This window comes from Scophthalmus maximus, chromosome 14, assembly GCF_022379125.1.
Source record: "Scophthalmus maximus strain ysfricsl-2021 chromosome 14, ASM2237912v1, whole genome shotgun sequence".
Classification (NCBI taxonomy): domain Eukaryota; kingdom Metazoa; phylum Chordata; class Actinopteri; order Pleuronectiformes; family Scophthalmidae; genus Scophthalmus; species Scophthalmus maximus.
This window is the reverse complement of record NC_061528.1, coordinates 5434501-5451778: the sequence shown is the minus strand read 5'-3', so window position 1 is coordinate 5451778 and position 17278 is coordinate 5434501. Positions and strand designations below refer to the sequence as shown.

Here is a 17278-nt window from a genome sequence, read left to right as displayed (position 1 = left end):
GGGCGATTGTGTCAGGTGTGGATGGAGGCCAGTCGCAGAATGGTCCTCCATCAGAGCTCATGCACTTGGCAGCAGCAGGGAAACACAGTGGTTGGAGACAAATGTGGCTTTTAAAAAGTTTTGCTCTGTTTTTTTTTCTTCATTTTTCTAGAATGGGGTGGGCTGGGAGGAGGAGGAGGGGGAGGGGGCGGGGGGGCGGGGTGTAAAGGTGAGAGTTGTTCCAATGCGTTTCGCCGAGGTGCCGCGTGTGAGTCTGTCTCCCCACATGCTCCATACCCCCCCCCCCCCCCCCCCCCCCCCCCCAGTTCGCACTGTCAACATGGCGGCAGCCAGCGTCAGCGAGGCTCTGCTTTTGGCCCCGCGCTGCTGCCGCCGCCTGCCAGTTTGCTTTGCTCTAACGTCCTCTGGTCTGACGGGCCCCGGCCCGGCACCTCAGACAGACATCCACATGTGTTTGTACGGTCCTTGGGATGTGATCTGTGCCTGGAGTGGACTGAGCCACTGGCCCCGCAGAAGTCCTGCCTGTTGGGGCGAAAAGTAAAAGGTGATTTCATTGGTATTTAATTACCGTTTCTCTCTACAAGTGGTTTGTTTTGGCAGCTGGTTTTGTGACAATTTTCTCACTCCCTCCTTCTTTTTTTTTATTTTCTTCCTCCACTGTTCTCCCCCCTCTCACACACACTCTCTCTCTTCCCCCCTCTGTGTATGTGCTCCTCTCTTTTTTTTCTTTTCAATTCTCACTCAGTGTTTTTGTTTAGTTTAGTTTTAGCTGTGAGTGTCACGGCCCCCTTTTCACAGGCCCAGTCTTGTGTGAGAGGCGATTATGGCCATCAGGCGAGCGGAGGGGCGGCCCGGTGGGGTCAGAGTCCCAGAGCCTCGGTGTGTTTTCTTGCCTTGAGTCGCAGGTCGGCGATGCTCGAGTTCTTGCTGTTGCTTTTGGCTGCCGCCGCCACTGCCGCCGCCGCGGAGGCCGAGTCGGCGAGCGATGCGATTGGTAGTCCGAAGGGAGGGGGCGGGAACATCAGGTAGGGGGCGTGAGCGGCCAGGTGAGGGTGCAGGTGGGGGTGGGAGTGGGCGACGCCGTCCAACTGGAGCTGGGCTTGGACCTGCGTGTGGCAAAAAATAGAGTCGGTTGTCATCGGCGCCTCAGGCTGCGTGCGTGTGTGTGTGTGTGTGTGTGTGTGTGTGTGTGTGTGTGAGAGAGAGTGTGTAAGTGTGTAAGTGTGTGTGAAGAGGCTCCGGGATTCAGGTTTCACACTCTGACACTATTAAATACCCCCTCAAATTTTTACCCCCTCAAAGCTGTTGCTTACATTGTGTTTTCTAAGAAAATACTTCAGGCCTTCACTCTCCACTTGAGCCCCCCCCCCCCTTTTTTTTTTCATGTCAGCTTTTCTAAAAAGTTAATGAATCATACATTGCCCTCAGACACCGCATCCAATTTAATCATCCAGAATCAAAGTCTTTCCAGGACCCAGAACAGATTTGTTTAATTCAGACCGAGGACTCCGTTATACCCTTGGAAATATGCAAGTCTTGTTATGCTGATTATGTATTCAATTGCATAAATAAACAATTTTGCACTAAAAAGACATTCACATATTTGGAGTTATAAATATTTATCCAGACATATTCCTGAGTCAAGGGGGGGGGGGGAGAAAACCATAAGGAGCATAGAATATCAGTTTTCACATTCTTGGCAATTATTTTATAAGAAGTAGGTGAAAATTAAGCATCGGCTCACTTCAGAGGGAGAGAACTGAGCCTGTTGCCATTTCTCATGTGTTTCAAACGCCACAGGACGACGTGGGAAAACTCCAGTATTTGGTGCTTTCTTCTCCAACCAAAATAGAATGATAGAAAGTCAAAGTTTTAACTTGACTAAATATATATATATTTTTTCCCCCCACACTTTAAAAAATAACTGAAAATTGACTGTTGAGCCGGAGTCGGTTAAATGAAAGGGGGGAAAATTCAATCGAACCGCAGAATGTACAGTTGCCCGGCGGCGCTGCAGTGGTGTGCAAACAAAGAACTCCCGCGGACTCTCGCGTCTCCCACATATGTCATTTACAGAAGAAAAAAACAATCAGGTAACAAACCGCAGCTGTGGACGATAATTTTCCAGACGCGTGACGGGACGATATGATGCATCTGATGAGATTGCAGGAGCAAGGAAAACAAATCAACGTGATGAAACTTGATTTCGTCTCATTTCGGGAGGGGACGTGACAGACACCGATGCGGCCCTGACAAATACAGGTGGCGGAGGTTGGTCTAGTTTCTTGAGTAAGAGTGAGCTGTTGAATCTTTGTGAGTGTAAGTTATCTTATGTCAGAGGGTTTGACTTGCTGACGCATCATAGAAGAAGGATGAGGAGGGAGTCACATGACATGAAGCGTTCAGGCCAATTTCAACCCTCGCACCTTGCAATCTCAAGTCATCCCCCTTCCCTTTACCCCAATCAAAAGACAGAGCCATTGGCTTGTTTCATGCTGCATCAGTGCAGTCCCTGCTGCCCAGCTCTGCTTGCTCCAGCCGGATACAGTGAGCCTCTCTCAGTATGCAGGCCTCGAGCCTCCTCCACCCCTGCCCGGCGCAGCTCAACACCAATATCCATAGAAGAGCCGACTCCGTTCCTCCGTTCCTCCAGCCCCCCCCCCCCCAACCCGCTTTCATCATCCTCTTTTATGTGCCGCGCTGTTGGCTTAATTAGGGCCGCTGCTTTCCACCGGGGTCAAGCAGACAATAAAGCAGCCGGGGACACAGAGGCAGAGATAGCGGCGGATCAAATGTCCGTCCACCTCTTCTGCCTCTGCCGGCGCAGCCCGAGCCTCTCCACGCAGCCGGGAGGTGAAAAGGTGCCACCGAGGTCTGAGCTGCTCCGACACACACACACACACACACACACACACACACACACACACACACTCTCATCACTTGCATCTAATGGCCACACATGGCCTAGATTCATGTGGATGTACGAATATAGGAGGCCTTCTTCGACTCTGAGAAACACACACACACACACACACACACACACACACACACGAAGCTCCATTACAGATTCCTCGGCCGACACTTCCTGCATCACAGGATGCTGAGTAATCACCTTTTTTTTTTCTCCATTTCACCTGCATTTTTTTTTTTTTTTACTTTTCTACATTTAATTCATGAATTTTTTATTTTAATTTTTTTTGGGACAAAAGCTTTGTCAGCTCCTGCTATGATAGGAGAACATGGCCTACCTGTTGGAAGGGCATCCGGAGGGCGCCCATGTTGACATAGGGTGCCACCCTGCAGGCGTCCAGGTGGCTGCCTCCGCCCAGAATGACACCTGGAGAGAAGGGAAAGATGTCTGTCAGACAGCCAGACAGTTGGTGTTATGTGAGAGGAGGTCACAGGTTTTTGTTTTTGTTTTGTTTTTCCACATGCAGAAAAAAAAAAAGAAAAGAAAAGGAAAATAACTCAAAAGGAAAAAAAGGGGAAAACAATAAATATCATTCAAAAGAAGAAGAAGAGACATTTACCTTTGTGCATCTGGTTTTCTTGCTTTCGACATTTCGCTCTTCTGTTCTGGAACCAAACCTGAAATCGAAAAAAGGGAAACAATCTGTTAAAACGAATAAAATCAAAATCCAGATCTTAATAATAAAATACACTTGGTGTCTTTCTTTTTATTTTACATCAGATGTTAGTTTAATAATGTTATGTTGTTGTTTTTTTAGACAGGACACGAATATGTCACCGATAAAGAAAAAAACAAACACAATCTAATTTTGCAATGTGCCAGTAAAATAAATATGATTTAAAAACAACATGTATGGGATATTAATAAGATTTATACAGGTTGGGAAAAAATATCACACATTAAAATGACATATAGGTGATGAAACAAAAGTTTAATTCATAATACATAATGGTGTTGGGCAATAAAACAAAATATCAACTCAGCACCGGGATGAGGGACCACAGGCTCGCAGAGGGTGTGAGGATATTATAAAGAGTAATGTAGTGACACTTCGTCAAGATATAAATATATATATTTTTTTTTAAATATGAAAAATATGCCTCGTTCACATGCAGCTTCCATGTTTGATGACTGTGTCTGTGTGTGTGTGTGCGGCCTCTTGTTAATCACCATCAACCTAATTTGCCTCGGTGAATAACATTACCCCCCCCCCCCCCACCGACCCCCGCGGTGATTATCATTTACAGATGCGAAATTAGCGACTGACTGGACCACAAAGGGCGCGGACTGATGATGATGATTATGATGGTGATGATGGTGATGATGGTGATGACTCAAGGTGCCGTGTTGAAGCCATTTTATGTTGCGTCGTTCAACATTGTGTCGAACAAGGTCAATAAAAAAAAATACGAAATATATTATTCAGTCTTTTGAAAGATGGATTTTACAAATTTCATTCCATACACTATAGAGACCTCACATTCATATTGTCCTTACATTATGTAAGATTTAGGCAGCATAAATGCCATTTTTTACCAATTAAATCCCATGATTATTATTATGATTATTATTAATAAATGAGGCCAGGCACAGTGTGACTTGTCTTGACTGTTCGGGTCACAGGAGCAGTGCATCGGTTAAGTGGTGGTAGAAAAAAATAAAAATAAAGGTGCTTATGAAAAATCCCAGGTGATTTAGCAACAGAGACACAACTCGTCGTCCGGACCCCCCCCCCCCGGATGAATCAGAGCTGATATCAGACGAGGGGCCCCGAGATCAATTCCAATTACGCGCCAGTATGTTAGGCAAAGTGAACTACACTGGTTCGGACAGTTATTTCTTCATTAAGGGCCACTCAATGATGCGCTTCACAAATACCCTAATCTCATTTCCTCTTTTGATTCTTTCTTCTTCTTCTTCTTTTTTTTTTTTTTTTTTTTTACCAGAGACAGTGAATAATGACATTTAATTTAGCGGCGCGGCCAGAAACCCAGAGATATTAGTCCCGTAACCGAATTACTGCCTGCTCCTCACCGAGCTCTCATAACTTTCAATTAGATCCATTGACAGCTGCTCGGAGGCGCGCGCGCATGCAGGCTTTGCAAACAGCAATTCACTCTCACTCTCCGCGCGTGTGTGTGTGTGTATGTGTGTGTGTGTGTGTGTGTTTGTGTAAAAAAAGTCCCGGTGCCACAAGAAGAGTGTCCCAATAAAACAGGGGGGGGGGGGCTTTGTTTTTCAAGAGGAAACAAAAAAAAAAAGACATCTTAATGTCGTTTTGATCACAGGACACACACACACACACGCGCGCACGCGGGCGCGTGTGTGTGTGTTATTGGTCTCAATCAAGCATTTCTCTTTTAGCCCATAATGCATTTTAATCCACACTTTATTAGTGATAACTGCGGTGTTACAGCCCGTGCGAGTCCCACTCTGGTGTTCGACTCAAAATGGCAGTCGACGGGGCTCATAAAAAGCTGCGTGATGGGTTTCACCCGCTCATCCGATTAGATGAGCGAACGAACAGCAGCAGAGTTTGGGCCCGAATCGAGTTATTCCTAATCTGTTTTTATGGCGACGCTACATCAAAGCGCCTATGGCAGATATTACAAAGAAAATGAGGAGGGATACGAGTTGACATACACCCCCCCCCCCCCCCCCGACCCCCCCCCCCCCCCCAGCCATTCAGGCTCTTCATTCATTTTAATCATTGGTTGGGATGTTGGGCTTTTTCTCTTTTCCCCTCCCGGGCTGTTTGGATGATGCAGGCTGCTGCAGGCCTGTACTGATGGAAAGTGATTTGCACTTGTCTGATATCACTGACTTTATAAACACAAGAGTTTTTTGTCATCTTAATTTCATCTGAGAAGACACGTGCTGTACGATTATGATTAAATATTCAGAATATGAATTAATTTCCATCCTTAAAAACCCCAAAAGCGTCCGCAGTGAATGCTTATATTTTTTGCAGAATTTTACACAAATGTCACGAGTAAGAGTGCACTGTATAGGTCCCCACAGGGACATTAGGACAATAACAATAACTCAGACACCCCGACAAATCCCCACAGGAAATATTACAGAAATATTTCTGGACTTGGAGGATTTGTCGACGACATGAGGCTGACATCATTTATCTGCGAGGTCAAACCCTGCCTGCATAATTTGGCTCTTAACTTGTTTTTTTTTAATTATTATTATTATTGTGTCATTATTGCATGTTGCCACACGCAATGATATTTTCATATCATAGGAAAATCATTTTTGTTTTTTGTTTTTACACTGTTCGGTATTTGTGGTAAACACGACCTGAGGCTCTCGCAGTAATTCGTTTTACAAGCTCGAAAACAGCGTGAACGTGAGATCAAACTCTGCAAACTGCACTGTAAAAAATAATCATCATCATAATAAATAAAAGAACTGCTTATAATCGCTGCATAAACATCCCCAGTAGCCACGTTAAATCTTACAGTGTTGAATGTTTTATACGCACATAAGTTAAAGATGAAAACCATGCAATCGATTTTTTTCCCCTTATGTGCAGCAATATTTCTGATTTTGTTTCGATTGTTCTTGAATTATGGCCGGGGTTTTGTTTTTTTTCGGGGCTGTAACATGAATCTAGATCTAATGAGATCATTTAACACAACTGCAGTGATGCCACAGAACATCACTCGAGCCTTACAAGGATCACATATCCTCCAAAGCACCAGGAACACAGAGTCGGACAAAGCAGGACACTATAGACGCACACACACACACACACACACACACACAGACACACACACACACACACACACACACGCACAGCTCCTGCACGTGGAACCGCCGAGATGGCGGAGGGCTCCTCACCTGCACGCGGGCCTCGGACAGTCCCAGCCGCTGACTCAGCTCCTCGCGCATGAAGGCGTCCGGGTAGTGCGTCTCGTCGAAGAGCCGCTCCAGCTCGTTCAGCTGCTCCAGCGTGAAGTTGGTGCGACTCCGCCGCTGCTTCAGTTTGCCCTGCGCGTCCTCGTCCTCCGACTTCACGTCCTCCTTCTTCTCCTTGCACTCGTAGATCCCTGTTGGAAACGAAGGGGCCCGCGGTTGGGAGGGAGAGAGAGAGAGGGGGGGGGGGGGGGGAAACAAGGGAAGAAGAGAGGATGCGTTCAAATGCTGGACATTCACAGCCTCGGCATCTTTCTTTTACGCACAAAACACACGTATGTTCCACATGTGCATTAACGGGGGGGGGGGGGGGGGGGGGGGGGGCATAGCCAGCAGTGGGCCCCATAACAGGGGCCTTAGGCCTGGCAATTTGGCCTGACACACATATACACACACTCACTAACTCTTCAAGAGAGAGGCCTGTGGCTGCATTTCCAAATTTCCAGCCTCCATAAGTCAGTGTGCTGCATGTGTCAGTGCAGTTGTAAAGGTAAATCAGTCAACAGATGCCATGTCAGCTTAATGAAAGCGGCGACTTATAAGGCAAAAGATGTAGGTCTTTATTACCTGACCCCCCCCCCCTCCCCTCCTAAAACACACCGGGGTTATTTCAGGCTATAAATTAAAAAAAAACAATGTGTGTATAAAGTCATTTTTCTCCCCTTGTCATTATAACCATAAATGCCTGTATTTTTTGAAAACTGTCCTCGTCGGTATGTGTTGTCACTGTACATATGGGCGATTGTATTTTAATGAGGTTGTATTAGCTGTTATCGGTGTGTTGTCGCTGCTGTTATTATTAGTAACAGACTTGACAACCGCTGCAATTTCTACAATGTTCAGTCGCGTTTTTTGCTTGTTTGTAGTTTGTTGACGTGAAAGTGTGGTGTGGTTTTTTTCTTCTTCTCCCCACACACACACAGCTGCTGAAAAGCATTTGATTTTATATAAATATCTATCAAATAACCCCCCCCCCCCCCCCTACACACACCGACACACACACACACACAATCAGGACCAAGCTTCTTCCTCCCCATCGGCTGGATTTGATGAAAAGCATCAGGCAGAATAAATACAGATATAGTGCAGACTAATATTTTTTTTAATGCTGCTGCTGTAAAGGGGATAAATATAGAAACAAGTTTTGTTTGTTTTTAAATCACAAAATGTCTTAAAGTCTCCTCACTGCAACATCGGCCTGTCCTGCTGTTCCACTGCACTTTGAACCATTTAATAAATTAGTTTTTTTAAAGGAATATCAATTTTCATTTATTTAATAGGAGATTTTTTAATTTATAAAAAGTTAACAGCTGAAATGTGTTTTTTTTTTGTGTGTGGTGACTTTCATGTAGGCTACATGATGTAATGGACAAAAATCATTGCAGGGGGAATTATTGCAGTTATACTCTTAAATAATGCCAGGTATAATATAAAATATTCTCTAGAATCAATATAATACTGTAACAGATTAAATAAAGTAAAAAATAAACCTGCCACATGTTGGAGGCTGCAATCCATTATCCTTACAAATGTTTTTGCACAGGCACAAAACGCGAAGTTGACATTAAAATAAGGCGAAATCCTATTTTTTAAACACCAGAGAAATAATAGATTTTAATTCTGTTGCTTAATTTATGAAAATAATGGCGCAGTGATTTTTACTTTCGTCTTGAAAACAATCCTGAAACAGTTAAAAGCTTGTGGGCCCGCCTCCTGCTCTGTGAAAAATAATCGTTGTAATAACAGAATAGTGGCTGAATTTTGTCCATCTGCTCCAAGTGAAGCCATGTCAAGTAAACTCCTGGGGTTTTGCTTTTACGCGCGGATTTGAAAGGATTTGTAGAAAGAAAGAAAGAAAGAAAACGTCGCTGTCGACACGAGACGAACTGAACTTGGGACATTTCCCCCGACACACGGATCATTTTCTTTAAAATAATAATGAAAAAAATAAACGAAATCAAAACCCCCCCTTACCCTCTGTCGCCCTCGAAACATTAAAGTCCTTCAGTTTCTCCTTCTCCAGCTCGACGTGGTCCTTGAACAGATGCACCGGGCAGTGGCCGCCCTCCGTTATGTCCTGCAGGTTCGTCTCGGGGCTGCCCAGCTCCCGCGCCCGCGTCAAGCCGCTCTCCAAAACTTCCCTGTACGTGATACCCTCTTTGGTGTTGCTCTCCTTCGGCTTCTGGTCGAACGACTTCGACACGAACGCCGTGAGCTCTTCCATGGTCGCCTCCTGTCGCGCGCGTAAAGCGGTCCTGCTCGGGGGGAAATCCACCGTGAAGGCTCCCTGCGTAAAAATGTACCGTCACCGACTCTGGACGCGCACCGACCGCCGCCGACACCAGCTACCACCGCCGCTCGAGGATTTTTACGCTCTTCTCGGGGTTTTTTTTTGGGGAGGGGGGGTTGGGGGGGGGCTGGGAAGGAAGAGGCTGGCAGCGGCGGCAGATAGGAGGGGTGGAGAGGAGGTGAGATCACTCCTGCTGTTGTGACTGTGTATTTGAGAGCACACTATTTATACACGGGCCACCTCAGCCCCCCCCCCCCACCACCACCCCACCCCCTCTTCCCTCCGATCTGTGTCTTGAGCAATTACAGGCCGCCTCGACTTTGCAGAATTCAACTTTCAGCAGCTTTTTTCTTTTTTTCCTTCCTCTCTCTCTCTCTCTCTCTCTCTCTCTCTCTCCTATTCTCCTTCTCCCACAAATCAATGATGGAGCTGATGGAGGCGGTTAATTGAATTACGGGGTCATTAAAATGCCCACGGTGGCTCACCCCTCTGCGAGCTGCGTTATATGGAGCTGTGTGAGTCCTTGTGTCTAATTAATTCGGCGAAAATTTAATTAACGCCATATAGGAGAGATATAAATGTTCGTGGGATTGGCCCTTGTTTTTTTTTTCCTTTTCTATTTGTGTTTGTTGAGTAGACAAATATGTTCGAAAGCTTATCTGTCCATAGCTCACTCCCATAAACCACACATATATATATATATATATATATATATATATATATATATATATATATATATATATATGATCGGATTTATAGGGTAAATATGGGGCTTTTACGCACAGAGACTAAAGGAGATTCAACCACATAAAGTCGGAATTTTGAAGTCGTAGGTTAATAAAAAATCAAATGGAGTTTGAACAATCAAAACAACAAAAGAATCCAACTTTTTGATTTTCCACAGATTCTATTGCAGAAAACAAATCCATTTTTTATCGTTTGATAGTTATTTTCCAGTTTCCCTATACGAGTATTATTCTTCCAGACATATAACTGCAAACTGGAAATCATAAGAGTATAGAGTGTATATATATATAGCCACCACTCCACAGTAACAAATATTTAATTATGGGATTAATGTTGTAATTAATATTTTTGGGCTGTTGTAAAATCCGGGTTCCCCCTTTGAGTATTTCACTTTGTGATCCTTTGTGGTTTACGGTTACAGATCAATAGGAGAGAGGAAGAAAAAAATGTTCCCCTTCTATATTTACAGGGTTCTTCATGGGGAATAAGTGAGGCCATAATGGCTCCACGTTATCTAAGTCGCTCATCAGTCCGGCGCACACAAACACACAAAAGGCCGAGAGAGGAGGAGAGGAGTGTGTGATCCCCTGGGTCCGCCGCCCAGAGCGGCCCGCCACTGTGAAAGCCTCATATCTCAGCTCCATAATGACTCGGTTTGATGTCTCTCCATTTATCAGCGCGAGTCCCGCTGCACATCGCATGTCGGGGTCTCTCTCTCTCTCTCTCTCTCTCTCTCTCTCTCTCTCTCTCTATCTCTCTCCCTCTATCTCTCTCCCTCTCTATCTCTCTCCCTCGTGCCATGAACTGCGCCTTTTGTTGTTAATAGACCTAAATCCTCTTTAAGACGCAAATGTGCGCTCCCAGTCGCGTGCCCCCCGACACCGTCCCGCAGAATAAGTGGCGTTTTACAAAAGGAGCTTTTTTTAGTGTGCGTGCGCGTGTGTGCAAGTGTGTTTGTGTGCGTGTGTGCGTAACGAAATAATACACAAACAGGGGGCTTCCCACCAATAAAATTAAAGGTAACTTTTACGCACGTGCCACCAAACTTTTGAAGACCCATAGCAGATGGATCATATGTATCTTCAGTGGTTCACTGGTCGTTTTTAATGCGTAATTTGAATATGAGACCACGTGCACAAACATAAAAAAATAAAATGATTTTCTTCAAAATCACTGGAAATAAATCCAATGTTTGCTATCGCATATGCAACTACATATATTGTTAAGATTATAATTTTTTTCTCTCCCACAAAATATTCATCCAGAATTTTAAAAAAGGGAAGCACTGCCCCAATATGAAGTGTATATTTAATTATTAAATAATGAGTTTAATTATACTGTATAGCTTAAAATTTTATTTTTATTCTATTTCAGGCTATATCTTTTTAAATTGTTGTGGTAGTTGTTTTTTTTTTTTTTTACCAATGATTAAAAAAAACAAAAGAAACTTAACGCGTGTGTAATCACGTCGACTTGTGTCGTCCAATCAGCAGCCGCCTGGAGGAGGCAGATCAGAGGAGATCCATCCGGGAGGCGCGTGCTCTTCTTCACGCGCCGACGCTGTTGTCGCTACAGTTTTGTGGCCAAAAAAAAAAAACTCTTAAAGGGGCCTCAATCATATTCTCACTTTGCGTTCACCCCCCCCCCCCCCCCCCCCCATGCAGCCCCTCCTTTTCCTGCTGCACGTGCATGCGCTTCCCACTGAAAAAAAAAAACACAACACAACACATGACATGTTATTTTTTGAATTATTCAGTAACTTATTTATTAGCAGTATTATACGGTTGTTATTCTACCCAGTGTTATTCTACCCACAGGGCAGAGCGTGGGACAAATGTGGTGATAGATCTGTGGCCTGGAAGTAGAAGAAAAAAAAATCAATCAAAAACATACATGCAATGACATTTACTGTTATTTTCATTATTCAGAACTAGTAGTATTATATCGTATAACACATTTTTTTTTCTTGTTTTACACAATTTAATTTTTATAAATTCTGTCAGGATAAATTGAATTATATGAATTTTATACAAAATTCAGGGCACTTTTTTTTTCTATTTCTATAATTCAAATGTTTATCTTCATCACAAGCTTTAATCACCACAGTCCCAGACTCCATCTTAACCTTATAATTGTAATATCACTATATGTTCCTATTTGGCTTGCTGTCAATTTTTACAAAATTTAACATATGTAACAATTAAGTCCCATAATCACCAAAACATTGACAGGAAGAAAAAAAAAGTATTGATCAGTCTTTTTTCCCCCTCCACTTTATTTAGTGTTGGGAAAAAAAATACAGTGAGTGCTGAAAAATACCAGGAGTGCTCCTACACAGCACCGTGATATACAGTCGTTACTGAGTTCTGCAGTAACGGTGGCGTGAAGCACTTTTTCTTCTCGCCGTCCACAAACCTACTCATGTCGCGGCCGTCCATTTACCGCTCATTAGGGGAAGCTGAGGAATTCCTCCTCTACCTGCTTGTGATGGCTCCGGAGCGTTATCAAGACATCAGCCGACTTAAATGAGTCTGTGCTGCCGGCTGGATGAGAGCAGAGACAGAGAGGGGAGGGGAGGAGGAAGAGAGAGAGAGTGGGGGGTTATACTGGAGCGACGCAGAGCAATGAGCAAATTGGGTTTGTGATTGTGCATCGAGATTAACACTTTGAGTGTTAAACAGCAGAAGGGAGTTGTCTTAGTGTTTGTGTGGAGGTTAACAGATGAGGAGGGGGGGAAAGATATGAAGACACGAGTCGTCAGTCCAGCAAATTTCACGACGCTGTTTCAACCTGTTCCCCTTAATTTGCCAGACTGATCCCCCACGTGAGAAGGGAAGGAGGATCCTAAATGCGGGCCTCGGCTCCTGGAAACATTTCCTCTTGTGAGGGAAGTTATTTATGTTTTACCAGAAAAAAAGAGGACGGAAAATGTATTGAATGACAAATTGCACGCAAAAGATTTGAGGATGTTTCTACATGCAGATGATCCCCATCTCGCTGCACCCCACTTCAGTAAAATCATAACACGTGACAGATGTGATTGTGCAAATGTTAATAGGCGCTCCCCGAGACAGAAGGGTGAGTTTTGAAAAATGTAACTTAAAAAGAAACCTCTCGCCTCTAATACAATTTCCACGACCATGAAGCTTCTTCTTTTAAGAGCAGCGCTTATCTCCAAATATCATCATCTCCATTCTATAGGGACAAGGGGACGTAGCAGCAGCAGCAGCAGCAGCAGCAGCAGCAGCAGCAGCAGCAGCAGAAGAAAAAAAAAATGCAATAAAGTGGCAAACTTGAATCTGATTCAGCGTTGTTCGCGGAGATGCTGTATACACAGATGTGTGGCAAAGCAGGGAAATTGGATTCTTCCCCTGGCACCACGACGGGGGCAAAAAATTGAAAAAAAGCTTTTTTCTTCCTCCCGGTGAGGAAGAGGAGGATTACAACTCGCGGTGGCGCTAATGACGGCGGCCGCGTGTTTGTTTATTGGAGTCCTCCGGCTCGTCTGGCGGGTCGAGGGGACCTCTCGGGCTTTTTTTTTCCTCAACACACTGTCTGGTGCCTTCGTTTGGGTCCTTTCACCAGCGCCGCGGCGGTCCACAGAGACTCACAGGCTGCTCTGCGCTCAAAAAGCCTCGTCTGCCATCTAAATGAGGCTTTCGGGGCACGAGAAAGAGAGATTCTTATTTTTTTTTTCCCGACATGAAAATACCACAATGTGCTGAACATTAGCTCGCGCTCGACTGGGATGTTTTGGGAATATGTTGGTTCTGCTTTTTCGGGGGGGATTGTTATTTTTTTTTTCCCTGTGTATTCTCTTGACTGCCATCTACCCACAGGGCACCGGGGGCCTCTTGTTGAGGAAGAAGGAGGGGGAAAAAAAGGCATGAAATTGACATTATACCCTTAAATGCAGTGCAGATTTGTAGGGAAAACACAGTAATCCACAGACAATGCTTGAAAATCAAACATTTCTTCTTCTTCTTCATCTCTCTCTCTGTCTCTCTCTCTCGTCTTAACAAGCCACAGTTTGCTCTTCAGGTTAAATCTGCTCATTAATTACAAGCGTCTCCTTAATATCGTTTCCTTTTCATAGCATTTCTCCTCAAGTCCCTGCAAAGATACTGTTGTTCTCCCGTCAAAATGCTCTGGGGGGAATTGCAACAATTTATACAAATCAATACTGTTCAAATAATTCATGGCTGATCACATGGTGTTTTAGCTCCTTATTTGCAGTATAGAAAAAAACCCGTGTTTTGTTTGGCTCCCAGAGGGCAACATGAAAGACCCGGGGAGAGGGGGGGGGGGGGGGGGGGGGGGGGGGATTGGGGAATGGAACCGGGGGAGAGTGCATGAGGATAATGGGAGGACATTGATCATTTGGCGTGCGAGAAGACAACCCCAAACCCACGAGTCGAGGCTATAACAAGACGCATCGTTTATACATTATTTAGACGCGCCTGGGCTTTCGCCTTCACATTTTGTTACAACAGGTTTGCATCACCGTGTTCCGAGAGAGAGAGAGAGAGAGGCGCGGGGGGGGGGGGGGGGACACGTCGCGCTGACCTGAAATGATAAGAGACGAAAAAAATGCCACTTATATATATATAATTATAATTGTCTAATTTCTATTGTTCGACCGGCCAGCAGAGGACGACATGAGAACCACTAGTTTGAGGCTGATTTCGGTTGGAATCCGTCAGTGGCGTCCATTTTCAAATTACACGCATTGTGGGAGCGAATGAATCCCAATTTGGGCAGTCAGTCACAGCTTGTAATAGAAATTAATTTTGTAAATGTGGAGACGGATCGAGTTCCCCCTTCTTGGCAGGGGAACCGTCCCACAGACGATGTTAACAACGTCTTCGGAGACCAGCGTGGCCCATTTACAATAAGTGTCTGTTTTATGTCGGTTGCTCTGTGTGTGTGTGTGTGTGTGTGTGTGTGTGTGTGTGCGTGCGTGTGTGTGTGTGTGTGTGTGTGTGTGTGTGGGTGTGTCTCTCACCACAGCGGGCTACAAGGGGTCCCTCCGGTGTCAGCCGGGCTGCGGCCATTTGAGGCTTTTATGGAGCGATGCTGCACGTTCTCAATCACACAATTAAAAGACTGGAGTCTGGAGAGAGAGAGAGAGAGAGAGAGAGAGAGAGAGAGAGAGAGACTGTCTTCTTCTGTTCACAGAGGGACGGAGCAAAGAGGGATAGCGTCGTTTACGGCGAGTGATTAATGCTGAGGAAAAGAGGAGTCCTTGATAGATGGCTTCATTAGAATGAATTAACAGCACCGAGGGCCCGACACAGACAGAAGAGATGGCGGTGAGACGGAAGGGGGAGAGAGTGGATTTGAGGGGAGACTCAAAAGATGAAGGTGAATAAAAACACAGAGAAGGGGTCCACCCAGGAAAACAGAGAGGTGGAGCAGAGGGAGAAAGGGGTTGAATGGGTGAACGGAGGACAGATGCCAAAGATTAAGGAGGAGAATGGTGATGCACGAAGAAGAGGCTTCTTCTTCTTCTTCTTCTTTTAAATGTGTGGAGTGGAGTATCCCCCCACAACATAGAGCTCGGAGGCCTGTTAATAGCACAAAGTCTGAACACAACGCACACTCGTGACACGACCGGGAACCCGCACGCGCGTGTATGCGGGTGCGTCGGTGTGTCACGACCGATTCCGGCGTGCGCCGCAGGCAGTGTCTGTCCGTCGGGCTACGAACAGGCCCAATCACTGCCCCTCTCCAATCAGACAGCCCCCTTTTGCATTCCTCACCTCTCGTCCGCAGAGGCCGGGGGCCGGAGCCCCAGCGACTGCAGTCAGGCTCTCGAGTCCGCCCCAGTGTCGACCTCGCGGCTCGGTTTGACGTCTGCAGATGTGGCGCTCGGACACAAGAGTGCAGGCCGAGAGTGGCACGTCAGAAATGCCACGTGTCGGCGCACCTTCAGTCGGAATCAGATGCGGTAAAAAGAAACTTTGTTAACAGGTGTTCAGATCATAACTACGTCCTGCGATTTACCAGTAATGAGAAAAGACCCACAGATAGGCCATCATTAAATCAAGAGTACTCAGCTGCATTTTTGATTATATGCTTCTCCTATGTTGTTTCATATGTTAATAAAGTGGGCAGTGGAACGCACCATCTCCAGACAAGTCATTAGCTCAGCGAGCCGCTGTGGGCATACAGGGAGCACCTGTCACTGCTCATCCATCCATCCATCCATCCATCCATCCATCCTCGACCTGCGTTACGTCAGGTCTGACGGAAGGACGACCACTCGCAGCCTCGACCGGCTCAGCGACCAATCCGTTCGACACACCTGTAATCTATAGTTGCGGGGCAACGCTGACGTCAAGTGTTTGTATATTTACAGTTTTTCACCTCTCGACCCTCCTCTCCTTCCCTTCAACCATTCGTCCGTCCGTCCGTCCGTCTCGGCCCAGATGGATTCGGGCAACAAACACGTGGGCACACCACACCACACGAACGGGTAATCAGCGGGTATTAGCGCGCGCTAACAACCCTCCGAGCTAAAAGGCGATTCCCCTCTCGATATTAAAGAGATAACACACGGCGGAGGAAGAAGAGCAAATGGCCCAAAGCCTCCAGCTATGCTCCCCTCCAAAGTTGTTTTCCTGGAGAATTAGGCGATTGACTAATGGCCGTAAATGCTGTTAATTACCGGCGCCAGTACCCCGAACAGTCGTCTCTGCCTGTAACTAATAAGAAATCAATTAGCTAATGAATTGGTCATTAAGTGAAAAGCCGATCTTGGCCGGGGTATTTTTTTTGATTTTTTTTTTTATGACTATTTTTCGCCTATGATCCTGGCTAATTGCCGTTGTCATACGGCGCTCTCAGCTTTCAGCATGCCTAATGAAGCTTCATTAGATCATAACTGGCACTCTTGGAAGATTTCGCGGGCAAAACCTGCTTCCCAATTATTTTTAATTGCCAGACGTTCTGCACAAACAAGTGCCCCTGCACCTTTCGCGGGGAACAGGAGAGCTGGGGCTGTGGCGGCGTTGCCACGCTTTTTCCGCTCTTTTCACGACTTCATCTGAAGCGATTAGAGCCACGGAGCAGGGAATCGTCGCCGAGCCGCTCTTGTCTGCTGGCGGATTTTAAAGAGCCCCATCAGCTCAAACTGCTGGTTGCTCATTGTTCCCGCTCGCTTCCTCGCTTTGATTTGGACTGTGGAGAGAAGCGGCTGCTTCCGGCGTGGCTGAATGGCTCCGTGTCGCCCACGTGCACAGAGGCTGACGGACACATTCTGTCCGCTCCAGAGAGAAGAAAAACCCACACAGATGCACACGCACACGCACACACACACACACACACGAGACAAAGAGATT

At 45.7% G+C, this 17278-nt stretch overlaps 1 protein-coding gene across 3 annotated transcripts; it reads right to left on the bottom strand.

Moving 5' to 3' along the window:
* Positions 1-291: 291 nt before the first annotated feature.
* shox (short stature homeobox) lies at positions 292-9371 on the bottom strand. Of its 3 annotated transcripts, none has more exons than XM_035604701.2 (6): positions 8873-9371; positions 6824-7032; positions 3531-3588; positions 3249-3358; positions 894-1106; positions 292-522 (listed from the first exon to the last, which is right to left on the bottom strand). In XM_035604701.2, the coding sequence occupies exons 1-6, from the start codon at positions 9120-9122 to the stop codon at positions 433-435; spliced, it is 930 nt and encodes a 309-aa protein (XP_035460594.1). In that variant the 5' UTR covers positions 9123-9371; the 3' UTR covers positions 292-432. The 3 variants fall into 3 exon arrangements, with proteins under 3 accessions (XP_035460594.1, XP_047193405.1, XP_035460596.1); XM_047337449.1 differs by having other exon boundaries at positions 3249-3337; XM_035604703.2 differs by having other exon boundaries at positions 379-1106; positions 3249-3337.
* Positions 9372-17278: the final 7907 nt, after the last annotated feature.